We start from the raw sequence: 16,600 nt of genomic DNA on the forward strand, positions 1-16,600 counted from the left end.
TGACGAAGGGTCTCGGCCCGAAACATTGACTGTACCTCTTCCTAGAGATGCTGCCTGGCCTGCTGCATTTACCAGCAACTTTGATGTGTTTTTATTGACTACAGGAGGAAGTTAGAATTCCAGGATCTAGACCTCTTTATGGGAACAGAAGTGGAGGGAGTCAGTAGTTTTAAATTCCTTAGCATAACATATCCGAGGATCTGTCCTGGGACCAGAACATAAGTGTATTCACTAAGAAGACACAACAGCACCTCTACTTCCTTTGAAGTTTACTTTGATTCGGCACATCACCCAAACGTTGCCAAACTTCTATAGTTACATGGTGGAGAGGATCCTAAACACAAGAGATTTTGCAGATCCTGAAAATCTACAGCAACACACACACACACAAAATGCTGTTGAAACTCAGCGGGCCAGACAGCATCCATGAAGAGAAATAAACAGTTGATGTTTTGGGCTGAGCCCTTGATGAAGTGTCATTAGTTGTGATTATTGCTAAAGGAAACTGTTGTGTATGTGGCCGGGTTACACAACAAAGCTATAAATGAAAACGCTGTGGACAGGAGCTAAGTTAACAAGGTTCTTTACCGACTGAAACCGAACTGAACACACAGGTACAGATCAATACGCGCCTAATAACGCATGCTCAATACGTGCCTAATAGCACATGCAATGACGTGTCCCTACAACATAAAGTAGTCCCATATTATACAGTACAGAAACCCTCTTATTTTTCATCAAAAATCTACTATCACAATACAGCTCATTCAGTTCATCAATGACCTCTTCTCTCAGAGGATTACCTTCAGTAGATTTCCACTTTTCTCACTGATTTTGGTCATATTTACATCACACTTTTAGACAATTGGCAGCTGTATTTCCTGGTGCTTTGGCTTCATGCTGAAACACTCCCTAAACCATTTAATCTTGTCCCGTTTCTCAAGACTTTATTTCATTCTAACAAGGAATGGAATATTGATTGTTTTCAGTGACTTGCACCATGAACTGGAGATTAAGTAGCTAAATATGTAAAAAATTGTTGGAAATTATAAGGCATCACAATGTCCTCTTCCAGGGACCGGTGGATTTGCACATTTACACATCAAAGCCAAAGGACGTCCAAATATTTCTGTCTACTTTCATTTCTGGAGACAGAGGATATTGTAATCTGGAGAAAAAACAAAAGCTGCTGGTAGAACTCAGCATGTTAAGCAACTTCTGTGGAGGCAGAAGGATATTGACATTTTTGGGTTGAGATCCTGCAGCACAATTGATAGATAGGTGGCTTCGAGTTTGGATTTGCTGCCATCTGGTGGCTGAATTTGGCATGTACAGCAGATCGCTGGTAATTTTATGCCGGTTATAGAAAAGTTGCCCAGGTGGTAATCATTCAAATTTGCTTCAATATCAAAACTTGACAGCATTCACATGGCTGAACTTTGGGTGTCTTAGAAAGGATCAAAGCCATCATGGGTTCTATATTTTTGCTGAGCCCCACCATAACATTTCAAAACTGAACAATCATGACTGCCATGGAGAAGGACGGGAGTCAAAAGAACAACACACATCAAAGTTGCTGGTAAACGCAGCAGGCCAGGCAGCATCTATTGTAAGAGTTTCAGTCGACGTTTCAGGCCGAGACCCTTCGTCAGGACTAACTGAAGGAAGAGTTAGTAAGAGATTTGAAAGTGAGAGGGGGAGGGGGAGATCCAAAATGATAGGAGAAGACAGGAGGGGGAGGGATGGAGCCAAGAGCTGGACAGGTGATAGGCAAAAGGGATATGAGAGGATCATGGGACAGGAGGTCCGGGGGAGAAAGACAAGGGGGGGGGACCCAGAGGATGGGCAAGGGGTATAGTCAGAGGGTCAGAGGGACAGAGGGAGAAAAAGGAGAGTGAGAGAAAGAATGTATGTATAAAAATAAATAACGGATGGGGTACTGGGGGGAGGTGGGGCACTAGTGGAAGTTAGAGAAGTCGATGTTCATGCATTAGGTTGGAGGCTACCCAGACGGAATATAAGATGTTGTTCCTCCAACCTGAGTGTGGCTTCATCTTTACAGTAGAGGAGACCGTGGATGGACATGTCAGAATGGGAATGGGACGTGGAATTAAAATGGGTGGCCACTGGGACCTTTGATTCCTGTATTGTAATTGGCATGAGTCAAACATCAAGAAAGCACCTAGATGCAACACAGTCCTAATCTCCTGTCTAAATTGTTCCAAGAATGCAGGCTCATTGGGTGTTGGCTCCAATAATTGGTTTATTATTGTCACATGTTCTGAGATAGTGAAAAATTTGTCTTGCACTTTTTCATACAGATCAGATTATTACACCTAGCATTGAGGCAAGACAATTACCTGTAAAATAAAGTGTACAGGGAAAATGCAGTGCAGTTAAACAATAAGTGTAAGATCATAAAGTAAATTTAAGAGCCCATTTTATCATCCTAGAGAACCATTTAATACTCTGTCCATGAGCTTGATGGTACTTGCTTTCAGGTTTTTGCATCTTCTGTCTGATGAGAGAAGGGAGAAGAGAAAATGACCAGGGTATGTCCACAACTCTGCAATTTCAAAGTATACTTATCACTGAAGTACATTAATGTCACCATATACAACCCTGAGATTCATTTCCTTTTGAGCATATACAATAAATCCAAGAAACACAGTAGAATCAATAAAAGACCACACGCAACAGGACAAACAACCAATGAACAAAAGACGCTGTGCAAATACAAAAGAAAAAAATAATAAATAAGCAATTTATGGAGGACATAAGATTAAGAATCTTTGAAAGTGAGACCATATGTTGTGAAAGCAGTTCCAGTAATGGGGCAAGCGAAGCTAAGTGAAGTTATCCCCTCTGGTTCAAGAGCCTGATGGTTGAGAGGTAATAACTGTTCTTGAACCTGGTGGTGTGGGTCTTGAGGCTAATGTACCTTCCTCATGTTTGCAGCAGCGAGAAGAGAGCATGGCCTGGATGATGGGGGTCTTTGATAATGAATGACCATAAGACCATAAGACAAAGGAGCAGAAGTTGGCCATTCAGCCCATGAGTCTGCTCTGCCATTTTATCATGAGTTGATCCATTCTCCCATTTAGTCCCACTCCCCCGCCTTCTCACCATAACCTTTGATACCCTGGCTACTCAGATACCTATCAATCTCTGCCTTAAATACACCCAATGACTTGGCCTCCACTGCTGCCTGTGGCAACAAATTCCATAGATTCACCACCCTCTGACTAAAAAAATTTCTTCACATTTCTGTTCTGAATGGGCACCCTTCAATCCTTAAGTCATGCCCTCTCGTACTAGACTCCTCCATCATGGGAAACAACTTTGCCACATCCACTCTGTTCATGCCTTTCAACATTCGAAATGTTTCTTTGAGGTCTCCCCTCATTCTTCTAAGCTCCAAGGAATACAGTCCAAGAGTGGACAAACGTTCCTCATATGTTAACCCTCTCATTCCCGGAATCATTCTAGTGAATCTTCTCTGTACCCTCTCCAATGTCAGCACATCCTTTCTTAAATAAGGAGACCAAAACTGCCCACAGTACTCCAAGTGAGGTCTCACCAGCGCCTTATAGAGCCTCAACATTACATCCCTGCTCCTATACTCTATTCCTCTAGAAATGAATGCCAACATTGCATTCGCCTTCTTCACTACTGACTTAAACTGGAGGTTAACCTTAAGGGTATCCTGTACGAGGACTCCCAAGTCCCGTTGCATCTCCAAACTTTGAATTCTTTCCCCATTTAAATATTAGTCTGCCTGTTTATTATTTCTGCCAAAGTGCATAACCATACACTTTCCAACATTGTACTTCATTTGCCACTTCTCTGCCTATTCTTCTAATCTATCCAAGTCTCTCTGCAGACTCTCCGTTTCCTCAGCACTACTGGCCCCTCCACCTATCTTCGTATCGTCAGCAAACTTAGCCACAAAGCCATCTATTCCATAATCCAAATCGTTGATGTACAATGTAAAAAGAAGCGGCTCCAACATGGACCCCTGTGGAACACCACTGGTAACCGGCAGCCAACCAGAATAGGATACCTTTATTCCCACTCTCTGTTTCCTGCCAATCAGCCAACGTTCTATCCACGTATGTAACTTTCCCGTAATTCCATGGGCTCTTATCTTGTTAAGTAGCCTCATGTGTGGCACCTTGTCAAAGGCCTTCTGAAAATCCAAATATACAACATCCACTACATCTCCCTTGTCTACGCTACTGGTAATTTCCTCAAAAAATTGTAATAGGTTGTCAGGCAGGATTTTCCTTTAAGGAATCCATGCTGAGTTCTGCCTATCTTGTCATATGCCTCCAGGTACTCTGTAACCTCATCCTTGACAATTGACTCCAACAACTTCCCAACCACCGATGTCAAGGTAACAGGTCTATAATTTCCTTTTTGCTTCCTTGCCCCCTTCTTAAATAGTGGAGTGACATTTGCAATCTTCCAGTCCTCTGGAACCATGCCAGAATCTATCTACTTTTGAAAGATCATCGCTAATGCCTCCGCAATCTCCACAGCTACTTCCTTCGGAATGCGCGGGTGCATTCCATCTGGTCCAGGAGATTTATCTACCTTTAGACTATTCAGCTTCCTGACTACTTTCTCTGTCGTAATTGTGACAGCGCACACCTCTCTTCCTTGCCACCCTTCAGTGTCCGGTATACTGCTGATGTCTTCCTCAGTGAAGCCTGATGCAAAATACTCGTTCAGTTCCTCCGCCATCTCCTTGTCTCCCATTACGATTTCTCCAGCATCATTTTCTATCGGTCCAGTATCTACTCTCACCTGTCTTTTACTCTTTATATACTTGAAAAAGCTTTTAGTATCCTCTTTGATATTATTTGCTAGCTTCTTTTCATAGTTAATCTTTTCCCTCTTAATGACCTTCTTAGTTTCCTTTTGTAAGGTTTTAAAAACTTCCCAATCCTCTGTCTTCCCACTAATTTTTGCTTCCTTGTATGCCCTCTCCTTTGCTTTAACTTTGGCTTAGACTTCTCTTGTCAACCATGGTTGCATCCTTTTTCCATTCGAAAATTTCTTCTTTTTTGGGATATACCTGTCTTGCACCTTCCTCACTTCTCGCATAAATTCCAGCCACTGCTGCTCTGCCATCTTTCCCGCCAGTGTCCCTTTCCAGCCAACTTTGGCCAGTTCCTCTCTCATGCCACTGTAATTTCCTTTACTCCACTGAAATACCGACACATCAGATTTCGGCTTCTCTTTTTCAAATGTCACAGTGAACTCAATCATGTTATGATCACTGCCTCCTAAGGGTTCCTTCACCTCAATCTCTCTAATCACCTTACACAATACCCAATCCAGTACAGCTGATCCCCTAGTGGGCTCAATAAAAAGCTGTTCTAAAAAGCCATCTCGCAGACATTCTACAAATTCTCTCTCTTGAGATCCAGTGCCGACCTGATTTTCCCAATCCACTTGCATGTTTAAATCCCCCACAATTAACATAACACTGCCCTTCTGACAAGCCTTTTCTATTTCCTGTTGTAATTTGTAGTCCACATCCCTGCAGCTGTTTGGAGGCCTATAAATAACTGCCATCAGGGTCCCTTTACCCCTGCAATTTCTTAGCTCAACCCATAAAGATTCTGCATCTTCCGATCCTATATCACCTTTTTCTGATTTAATATCATTTCTTACCAATAAAGCCACACCTCCCCCTCTGCCTACCTTCCTATCCTTCCGATACACCGTGTATCCTTGGATGTTCAGCTCCCAGAGACATGCATCCTTTAGCCACGTCTCAGTGATGGCCACAATATCATACCTACCAATCTGTAGCTGTACGACAAGATCATCCACCTTATTCCTTATGCTGCGTGCATTTAAGTATAACAGCTTAAGACCAGTATTTGGTACTTTTTACTTTGATTTCACTGCAACTTTATTGCACTGCAACTCATCCCAATGGCTACAATTTTGCCCCCATCACCTGCCCGTCTTTCCTGACATCTTTACTGCTCACTATCTTAGATTTATTTCTGCTATGAATGCTGCTTTTCTGCAACAGCACTCCATATAGATATGCTCAATGGTGGGAAGGGCTTCACCTGTGATAGACTGGACTGTATCCAGTACTTTGTAGGATTTTCCATTCAAGGGCTTTGGTGTATCCATATCAGACCATGATGCAACCAGTCAATATACTCTCCACCACACATCTATAGATGTTAGTCAAAGCTTTTGATTCAGCATGATATCTTCTCAAATACCCAAAGAAGTAGAGGTGCTGCTGTGCTCTCTTTGTAATTCCACTTATGTGCTGGGCTCCAGATAGATCCCCTGAAATGATAACACCTAAGAATTTAAAAGTTGCTGATCCTCTGATGAGGACTGGCTCATGATGACACTGGTCTTGCTGCCATCCAGTGACAGGTTGATATGGCACCACTCAGCCAGGTTTTCAATCTCCCTCCCACATGCTGATTTGTTTCTTTTGATCACAGGCAGAACAGTTGTCATACCAAGCTATGATCCATTGATAAAAATTGTTAATCAACAGGGAAATGCTAAATCTCTTTAGCATCCTGAGGAAGTTAAAAGATTAGTGAACTCTTCTTGACTATGATGTCCAGACTATTGGTGATGTTCACCCCTGGGAACTTTAAACTCTTAACCTCAACACTGTCAATGCACACAGCAGCATGTGCACTGCACCTCTTCCTGAAGGAAAAGACTATTTTTTCTTTTACTGATATTGAAGAAAATGTTGTTGCCATAACACTATTTTACAAAGGTCCAACTCTCATGCTCCCTTGAAGCTTATTGGCTGTACTGGAAAATTATACTCCATACTATCCAAATATTGGATGTTATTCTAGTATGTAAATATGCCCAAAAAAAATGTCAGTCTAATACCCAAGCCTCAAACATGCCAGTTTTAAGTTTTGCTGTGTATGCAGGTAGTGGCAAAAGAGAATTACACATTTTACTATGTGTCAGGGCATTTTACTCTGAATTAGAAATAATGCTGATAAAACAATTAAGTGTATTAATGGAAGAAAATATCACAATAGTCATATGCATTAAGTGTTTATTGTATTTCACTGGCTCCTAGTTTAGACTTCAACTCTTCAGCCTTTTCCCCTCCAAAGGTGAACTCATGGCAGACATGTGATAATCCCAAGTTACAGCAGATCAAAGCACATATTACATGTTGAATGCTATTTGTTAACCGCACAAAGTTTAAACCAGTATCTTTACATTCTTAGACAGATCAGAGGATTGGTCTTAGACTGAACACTGATGCAAAACACAAGGCTCTACTTAATTAGTGGTTTGTTATTTGGCATACATTAAAAGACTCCTGCAAATTTCTGTAGATGTACAGTGGAGAGCGTTCTGAATGGTTGCATCAACATCTGGAATGGAGGTGCTAGTGCATAGGATTGAAAGAGGCTACAGAGGGCTGTAGACTCAGCTAGCTCTGTGGGCACAGCTCTCCCCACCATCAAGGTCATTTTCATCCATCATTAAGGATCCTCACCATCCAGACACAACTTCTTATCAGCATCCAGATGAACCTAAAGATCTACACTGTCATGAACAGCTTCTTCCCCTCTGGCATCAGATTTTTTTTTCCCCTTTTCGCACTATGTTGTGATTGATTGGAATTTTTGCAACTGTACTCCTGTCACAAAGAATTTCCAGTGATAATGAAACCAAGTCGTTACAAAAATAAAGACCAGCACAAATTGTGATTTTATAGTGGTTTATTATGAATGCAAAAGTGGACACATCTGTTTAGATTAAGAGAAAGCTGCTCAATATAGTAAGTAATCCTTTCCCCACTGACACAAAAAGCACCTAGATAAAACCAATGTAATAGTACAAAGTGAATTTACAGAAAACTCTTGTTTTAAGTGTTGAATAGGTCAGGAGGGCACATTATTGGCAACAATACTGAATATCAAGATTAAATTGTCAGCTCCATGCCGGTTTACTCATTAAATAAAACAAATCAGATTGATTTCTGGTTTCTGGAGGCAGCGACAGACTGCACTTCGCATTGATCTTTGGCAAAGATTCTTCTAAAGCATCACCCCAATATTGAAAGAATCGATCTTCAAGTGCACACCCATTCACAGATCAGATACAGAGTTATCAACTTTACTATTCCCAGAAGTATAAACTGAACAGTTCCAATGTATTGTACAATTGTTTCAATTACTACTCCACATCCAGTTATCACTTGGATATTCCAAATCCATTTGGTCCTGAAATATTATAAACATCTCCCACTCAGAACCGAAAGATTCAGTACATTGTGTTCTTCACCCTCATAAAGCAATTGATCACTGCCTTTCAGCTGTGTGTAACCTAGGGTTTCTCCATTGCCAATCTGCCAATAGCTTGGCCTGCCTACTTACACTGCAGTTTCATTCAGTGCTCCAGTTCTTCGGTTAGGAGTATACATCAAAAACTCTCAACTCCAAGGTTCTTAGTGAAAGTTATACTCCAAGCTGGGACAAAGTGAGAATTTTATTTCCAACTGAATTGTTAAATAAACTTCACACATTCCAATTGAAACACCTAAAATGGGAGACGTTTAATGAATACACCCAAAAATCAGCAATTAGGTCACCAAACTGGCTTGTCTTCTGTATTTGAAGACATCCCCTCTCCATCTGCTCTAACTGATGAAATCATTTGTCAAGCCTTTCACTTTTAACTACTGAATGTACAACTCTTCTTCAGTTCTAAATGCTACAATTTACTACTGTAGAAGAAGTGTTTGATGCAAGAGTACCCAGTACAAGCAGCAAACAGGATAGCAAAGCAAATGAAACCAGAAAAAAGGTAAAACAATAAAACAGTAGGATGGCAGAAGCATTAAGACTAACAACTGTAATTGTCTTCAGGTCAACAGCCTTTCCATCCAAAGCACTGCAGGTGACTCAGATTTGTTTCCCTATTAGAAGTCCACAGAGAGAATCTGGAGTTTGGGGAGGGTGGGTGAGGGAAGAGATGGAAATCAAAAAAAAAAAAAATGGCAGTTTAATAGTAGGGTATTGATTGAAGCTAACACCAATGGTAACTTCAATTTTTAAACTGGCATTGTAATTTAAAATACAGAGTCTGCTTACAAATAACTTTTGGGACTTAAATGTTATTAACTAGATGGCTTAACCAAATGCCATTGTATTTACCTGGCATAGTTACAGGATTATTCACTTTTAAATTAATAGTCAACACACAATAGCTGTTGAGAGGATGTCCATGTTTCTTTTGGAGGCCTTCAGAATACAAGTGCTTAACACACTTACATCTCAAACCAGCTAAAGACCTCAATTACAAAGAATCCGTGCTAAGATCTGTACAATGATTTCAAGCTGAAGCAGCAGCACCGTTAGTGAATCAGCAAAGTGTAAAATTATAGAGTGCAAAAAATGGAAAGGAGCAAAAAAATTGAGAAACCAGAAATTAATCTGATACAGTTTAGAGTTTATGGTTGGAACCAAAGATCACATTTCAATCCTTTCCTAGGAGGTTCCTTGCCAACATCAATCCTTTTAGTCTTGGATTCAATTGCTCATTAAACAAGAATGTTGAATATTAAAAGTCACTGAATACTTAACAAAAATCACTTTAACAGAAGTTACCCAATGTTACTTGCCAAGATGTTGAAGATGCATCTTAAGACTACATAGCTTATGTACATTTTGCAATAAAGTGTAAAACTCACCAACTACACTAAAGAACAATTGCAGCACATTCAATACTTAATCTCCTTAAGGAAAATCCCAGATTATATACTGGCCCTCAGAACCTTTGGCCAAAAAGGGACTAAAATAAATAAATTCAAAGATATGTTGTCAACATTCAGTCATATTAACCCTTTAATAAAGTAGTTTTATAATGTATGATATCAACACAAGTTATCCGTAGGCAAGGGCTCAGTTTTAAGCACTTAAAATTCATCATTTGGGGTTTAGGCATTTTTACAATTCAAAATCTGGTCCAAGAGGATCACCCTTTACAAGCCCATACAAAACCAATCAGTGCATCACATGACAGAAAAAGTTGAAGAAATCAGAACACGTGTACTCAAATCAGTGGAATCTACCAAGATACCTTGAAGGTTAAAGCTTTAAAAATAACTTTGATTCTTCAGCAAATTGTTCTCCAGCAAAAACAGAAAATATTTTGTAGGGCACACAAGCTTAACAGTTTTGCAATATGAACAACTAGTTTAAACAAGTCAAATCAAGCATACAAAAACTAGAAATTGTACTTGACTTCCAGGAGGTCAGTAAACCAAACTTTAATGGTGCCATTCCCTTTCAAGTGAAATCATGGACTTGGGGTAGAAACACAACAAGGGGAATGGGAAGCCTCAACAATCTGATGTTTTCAGTCCAACTCAAACCAAGAATCCCGAACTACAGAACCTACATTTCACAAGTAGAACTTGGGAGAGCACAAGGTGTTTAAAATGCAAATATATGATTCTGAAAAACCTGTGTTCTCTAGAATGGTTGAAGTTAGAGACAGGTGATTATAAATGCATATAATTTTAGTGTAAAAAATAAATGCAATTCACTGGAAGTGAGGTGAGGGGGTGTGTGAGGAAGAAACCAAAGAACCCAGCTGACCTATTGACGCACTTTACCAGGTACATAATTCCTATCAATGCATTCTTCTTGTAAGAACATGTGGAGGCAGCGTTCATTCTGAGCCAACGGATGACCGGCAATTCTAGAAAGAGAATAAAGTTAGATACATGAAAGTCATGAATTAGGAGTAGCTTACTTATCCATAAGTTCACTCCACATGCACTTCCATCGAAATGTAAAACTATCTACCTCTGCCTTAATATTCAAGAACTCCATATTCACAACTTGGAGGAAGAACATTCCAAGGACTCATGAACTGCAAAAAAAGATTCTGTTTCAAAATAATGGCTGCCCATTTTAGATAACTGCAAGTCCCAGATATGAGGAAAGTACTGTACCCGTAGTGTACAAACTCACAAGGTCCATACCTTATGTAACCAAGCACAAGATCTCCACTTTTGTATTCAGTTTTCCTAGAATAATTGTTAGTATCCCTTGTTCTGTTGCAAGGGCATAATCTTTGTGAACCATACACAAGGACACCAAGATCCCTTTGCATCTGATTTTTGCGGTCACCCGTCGAATAATGGGTCTTTTCCTGTCAAAACGAAATTTGACATTATGCTGTTTTGTTAGCGCTTTGTCTATTTTCTTTGGTACCTTTTCTATGGCACCATTAAAATGGCTTCTGGAAACCTTGATCCATAATGCATGTACTGGAATCATTAAGCTAATGCTAGTTCTCCACAACTTTAAAAAGCTACAAAATTTCATGCTACAACCATTTCACCTTCTCCTTGTCGGAACCATCCTTGCATTTTGCCCATAATTGATTTTTAATCAATTCCTTCTTAAGTAAGCATTTTGACAATGTATTAAAAAAACAAAGAATGTTTCACCTTCTACTTCAAAATTTAATTTTCTTCTGATAAATTTAGAAGATGAATCAGTTGCCACAACTGAATTTAATGCCCAATTCTGAAAAATGCGCTCCAGTTTACAATATTTTGACTTTAGATTGCAGTATAGTGGGCCTTGTAATACTGATGTTGCAATCAGGTCAGAGACAAACTTTCAGATTGCTCACCAAAATTTAAAAAAAGCAGAAAGTCACTAAGAAGCTTTCCAAGTGTCCTGTACTTCCACAAAAACAAAGCCACACATTACTAGGATGACAATGAAGGAAAAGATAATTCCCTATGTATAAATGGTTACAGAAAAGTCCTGCATTGTCAGAGGTCTGGTCACTTGCCTTGTCTATCATTTACACGGCCCATCAGAAATATGATAGAGGACTCTCCCGCTCAGATCAACCTGAGAAGCTCATCACTGAGACTAAAGCCTTTTTGGCTGGCATCCCACTCACCAGCCCAAATATTTACCGACAGTCAGTGGCATGTGATATGTGTGGTGCACAAAGTGCAGAGTTATTTATTTAGGTTATACCCAGCAAATCCATGACACCACCCAGAATAATGCATGTGAAAATACTTGCAGGATTCCCTCCAAGTCACATAACATCCCAATTTGGGAATACCAGAGCTTTATGATTCTGGGTCCAAATGCTGGAACATCTTACCCAGTACCTTAATGTGAAGGATTGTACCAATTCAAAAGGCTCAAATACCTTTGAGGGTAATTAGCAATAAAAATTGGTCTTGTCAATGATACTTTAAATTCTCAACAGTCAGGATTTGTAGAATTAGTCAAAGAATTTACTTGTTAATGAATTGTTCTAATCCCACTCTTCTTTCTTCAATAAAAGACTCATCAAAAATTCCTTCATCCATTCTAAATGGAAGTTGTCGTTTCAAAGCTTTTCCTGGTAATGGTGGAACAACAATCTGCAACAAAGAAAGGAAACTAAAAATTTAAGGAATGAATCTATTCAGGCAAGTCAAGTTTTAAAATACATGCTTTCCCACTTATAGGATACAATACACAAATATCGTACAGAATATTTAAGGCAATAATCTGAATCGTCCACAAATCCCTCAGTAGCTTTATAAAAAAGACCTTGTAAGCCACGCTATTTTATTACTCTTATTCTAACAAAAAAATCAAGTATCTAAATCAGTATGGAAAGCTTTGATCAAAACACTTGCCTTGCTCACTTCAACCATATTTACACTGCTAAAGCAATGACAGACATTTCTCAGATTGCACAAATTTTGTTTTACAGAAGTATTGCTTCAAAATAATTATTTCTGTAGCCCATGTATGCACCTAAAGGGTAGAATTATTTCATAGGCAGTGGGCATACACAAACAAACATTAAGAGCATTTTGATACTTTAACAAAAAGCCACTGTTTGTCAGAATGGTTTAAAGATTAGTTTATTTTAAAAGTGTCTCTAAAAAAAGTCTTAATTTAAAAGATAAAGCTTGTAATTGATATTCAAATGCACGAGCTTTGACACCACTTTGATTGTAGTGTTTTAAAAAGTTGATATCAAATAGTCTGAATAAAATCTAACAAACCAGCAAGAGATCCATAAATCAATGCACTTCAAGTCAATAGCCTTTACCTTACTGTCTCTCTCCAATTCACTTTTTAACCATTCAAAGTCACTGTATCGTCGGCGCACACATGAATCCTTCATTTTAAAGATTGGAAGATTTGTCTGCAAAAGGACAGATAATGAACTTTAGTGATGTACAGTAGCTCTATGTACATGCAAAAGAAAGCACCTCAACTATCAGACTCTGCAACTTGTACAAGAGACTTAATAAGTTATAGTACTGAACAATTATGTCTACAAATGAACCCACTGTCAGACAATACAAAACTAGGTCCACAAAGCACAACAGTGGCAGTAAATTTGAACGACATTTGCTTTTTACCTTTCCACTGCAGGGCTTAATCACCTGGGTTATTACTCCATAAAAACAATTGCAAAGTGAGGCAACATCAGTATTTGAGGCAGATATTCCAGAGTTGAAATATACAATGCAGAAATTAGTGTGGGGACAGGGGAGAGGAAGATGGATTACACCAGATTTTAAATTCCTTTTTCACTCTTATTCCACAAGAATATCCAGATTTGTTCTCGAGAAAACATCTGCACCAAGATCTTCAGCTTTAATTTGTCAAAAACCAGCTCCTTTCAACCTACTATCACTTCTACTCAGGCAATTTTCATCTATTTCCTCAAACTTGATTGACCTCAGCTACTGTAAATAATTTCTATTTAATTATCATGCACTCAGCTTTGACAAGTTTACACTGTCAAACGAGTGAGAAGTCAGCTTTCAAATTCCTTCTTCCACTACACATGCAATGTCATTTTCCCGGTGCCTGCCCAGCTATCTTACAGTATCTCAAGCATCTTGAATCTGTCGCTCAATTCGCAGTATGGATACCATGAGGAAAGAACAAAGAATTTCTGCTTTCTTCCAATCACATTTCCATCATTGTGAACCAGTTTCTCACTAAGGCCTGATTTTCAGTGTTAAGAAAATTTCTGCATGAATTCATACTCTTGTTAATGTAGGATGACAAATATGGGTCATGCTATTGATTTTCGAGAAGAGAAAGGTTCCTGCTAAACTTCAACTGATGCAAATAGACACAGGCACAGATGCCATAATATACATACCTCATGCGAGAGAGCCAGCAAAACCAGAATACTTTGAGATAAGGAATTCATTTTACATGCCAATGCAAAACAGGCCTTTTTAGAAACATAGAAAATAGGTGCAGGAGTAGGCCATTCGGCCCTTCGAGCCTGCACCGCCATTTATTATGATCATGGCTGATCCTCCAACTCAGAACCCCGCCCCAGCCTTCCCTCCATACCCCCTGACCCCCGTAGCCACAAGGGCCATATCTAACTCCCTCTTAAATATAGCCAATGAACTGGCCTCAACTGTTTCCTGTGGCAGAGAATTCCACAGATTCACCACTCTCTGTGTGAAGAAGTTTTTCTTAATCTCGGTCCTAAAAGGCTTCCCCTCTATCCTCAAACTGTGGCCCCTCGTTCTGGACTTCCCCAACATCGGGAACAATCTTCCTGCATCTAGCCTGTCCAATCCCTTTAGGATCTTATACGTTTCAATCAGATCCCCCCTCAATCTTCTAAATTCCAACGAGTACAAGCCCGGTTCATCCAGTCTTTCTTCATATGAAAGTCCTGCCATCCCAGGAATCAATCTGGTGAACCTTCTATGGCAAGGATGTCTTTCCTCAGATTAGGGGACCAAAACTGCACACAATACTCCAGGTGTGGTCTCACCAAGGCCTTGTACAACTGCAGTAGTACCTCCCTGCTCCTGTACTCGAATCCTCTCGCTATAAATGCCAGCATACCGTTCGCCTTTTTCACAGCCTGCTATACCTGCATGCCCACTTTCAATGACTGGTGTATAATGACACCCAGGTCTCGTTGCACCTCCCCTTTTCCTAATCGGCCACCATTCAGATAATAATCTGTTTTCCTATTTTTGCCACCAAAGTGGATAACTTCACATTTATCCACATTAAATTGCATCTGCCATGAATTTGCCCACTCACCCAACCTATCCAAGTCACCCTGCATCCTCTTAGCATCCTCCTCACTGCTAACACTGCACCCAGCTTCGTGTCATCCGCAAACTTGGAGATGCTGCATTTAATTCCCTCATCCAAGTCATTAATATATATTGTAAACAACTGGGGTCCCAGCACTGAGCCTTGCGGTACCCCACTAGTCACCGCCTGCCATTCTGAAAAGGTCCCGTTTATCCCCACTCTTTGCTTCCTGTCTGCTAACCAATTCTCCACCCACACCAATACCTTACCCCCAATACCGTGTGCTTTAAGTTTGCACACTAATCTCCTGTGTGGGACCTTGTCAAAAGCCTTTTGAAAATCCAAATATACCACATCCACTGGTTCTCCCCTATCCACTCTACTAGTTACATCCTCAAAAAATTCTATGAGATTCGTCAGACATGGTTTTCCTTTCACAAATCCATGCTGACTTTGTCCGATCATTTCACCGCTTTCCAAATGTGCTGTTATCACATCCTTGATAACTGACTCCAGCAGTTTCCCCACCACCGACGTTAGGCTAACCGGTCTATAATTCCCCGGTTTCTCTCTCCCTCCTTTTTTAAAAAGTGGAGTTACATTAGCCACCCTCCAATCCTCAGGAACTAGTCCAGAATCTAACGAGTTTTGAAAAACTATCACTAATGCATCCACTATTTCTTGGGCTACTTCCTTAAGCACTCTAGGATGCAGACCATCTGGCCCTGGGGATTTATCTGCCTTCAATCCCTTCAATTTACCCAACACCACTTCCCTACTAACATGTATTTCGCTCAGTTCCTCCATCCCACTGGATCCTCTGTCCCCTGCTATTTCTGGAAGATTATTTATGTCCTCCTTAGTGAAGACAGAACCAAAGTAATTATTCAATTGGTCTGCCATGTCCTTGCTCCCCATAATCAATTTACCTGTTTCTGTCTGCAGGGGACCTACATTTGTCTTTACCAGTCTTTTCCTTTTTACATATCTATAAAAGCTTTTACAGTCCGTTTTTATGTTCCCTGCCAGTTTTCTCTCATAATCTTTTTTCCCCTTCCTAATTAAGCCCTTTGTCCTCCTCTGCTGAACTCTGAATTTCTCCCAGTCCTCAGGTGAGCCACTTTCTCTGGCTAATTTGTATGCTTCTTCTTTGGAATTGATACTATCCCTAATTTCTCTTGTCAGCCACGGGTGCACTACCTTCCTTGATTTATTCTTTTGCCAAACTGGGATGAACAATTGTTGTAATTTATCCATGCAACCTTTAAATGCTTGCCATTGCATATCCACCGTCAATCCTTTAAGTGTCATTTGCCAGTCTATCTTAGCTAATTCACGTCTCATACCTTCAAAGTTACCCCTCTAAGTTCAGAACCTTTGTTTCTGAATTAACTATGTCACTCTCCATCTTAATGAAGAATTCCACCATATTATGGTCACTCTTACCCAAGGGGCCTCTCACGACAAGATCGCTAATTAACCCTTCCTCATTG

The 16,600-nt window shown here is 40.0% G+C and overlaps 1 protein-coding gene across 3 annotated transcripts in view; it reads right to left on the reverse strand.

Annotated features, from left to right (window-relative positions):
- Positions 1–2,499: 2,499 nt before the first annotated feature.
- Positions 2,500–16,600, reverse strand: part of LOC134353115 (sorting nexin-12) — a 35,397-nt gene continuing 21,296 nt past the window's right edge. Inside the window, exons 2-5 of one of the 3 annotated variants that reach the window (XM_063061043.1) lie at positions 13,126–13,221; positions 12,318–12,442; positions 10,638–10,740; positions 2,500–2,518 (exon numbers count right to left, since the gene is read on the reverse strand). In XM_063061043.1, coding sequence (XP_062917113.1) covers positions 10,638–10,740; positions 12,318–12,442; positions 13,126–13,221 — 324 coding nt within the window. In that variant the 3' untranslated portion in view covers positions 2,500–2,518. Of the gene's footprint in view, positions 2,519–7,736; positions 10,741–12,317; positions 12,443–13,125; positions 13,222–16,600 lie in introns of those variants that run through there. The other 2 variants (XM_063061042.1, XM_063061041.1) reach the window with 2 other exon arrangements.

This window comes from Mobula hypostoma, chromosome 10 (genome assembly GCF_963921235.1).
Source record: "Mobula hypostoma chromosome 10, sMobHyp1.1, whole genome shotgun sequence".
In the NCBI taxonomy this organism is placed as follows: domain Eukaryota; kingdom Metazoa; phylum Chordata; class Chondrichthyes; order Myliobatiformes; family Myliobatidae; genus Mobula; species Mobula hypostoma.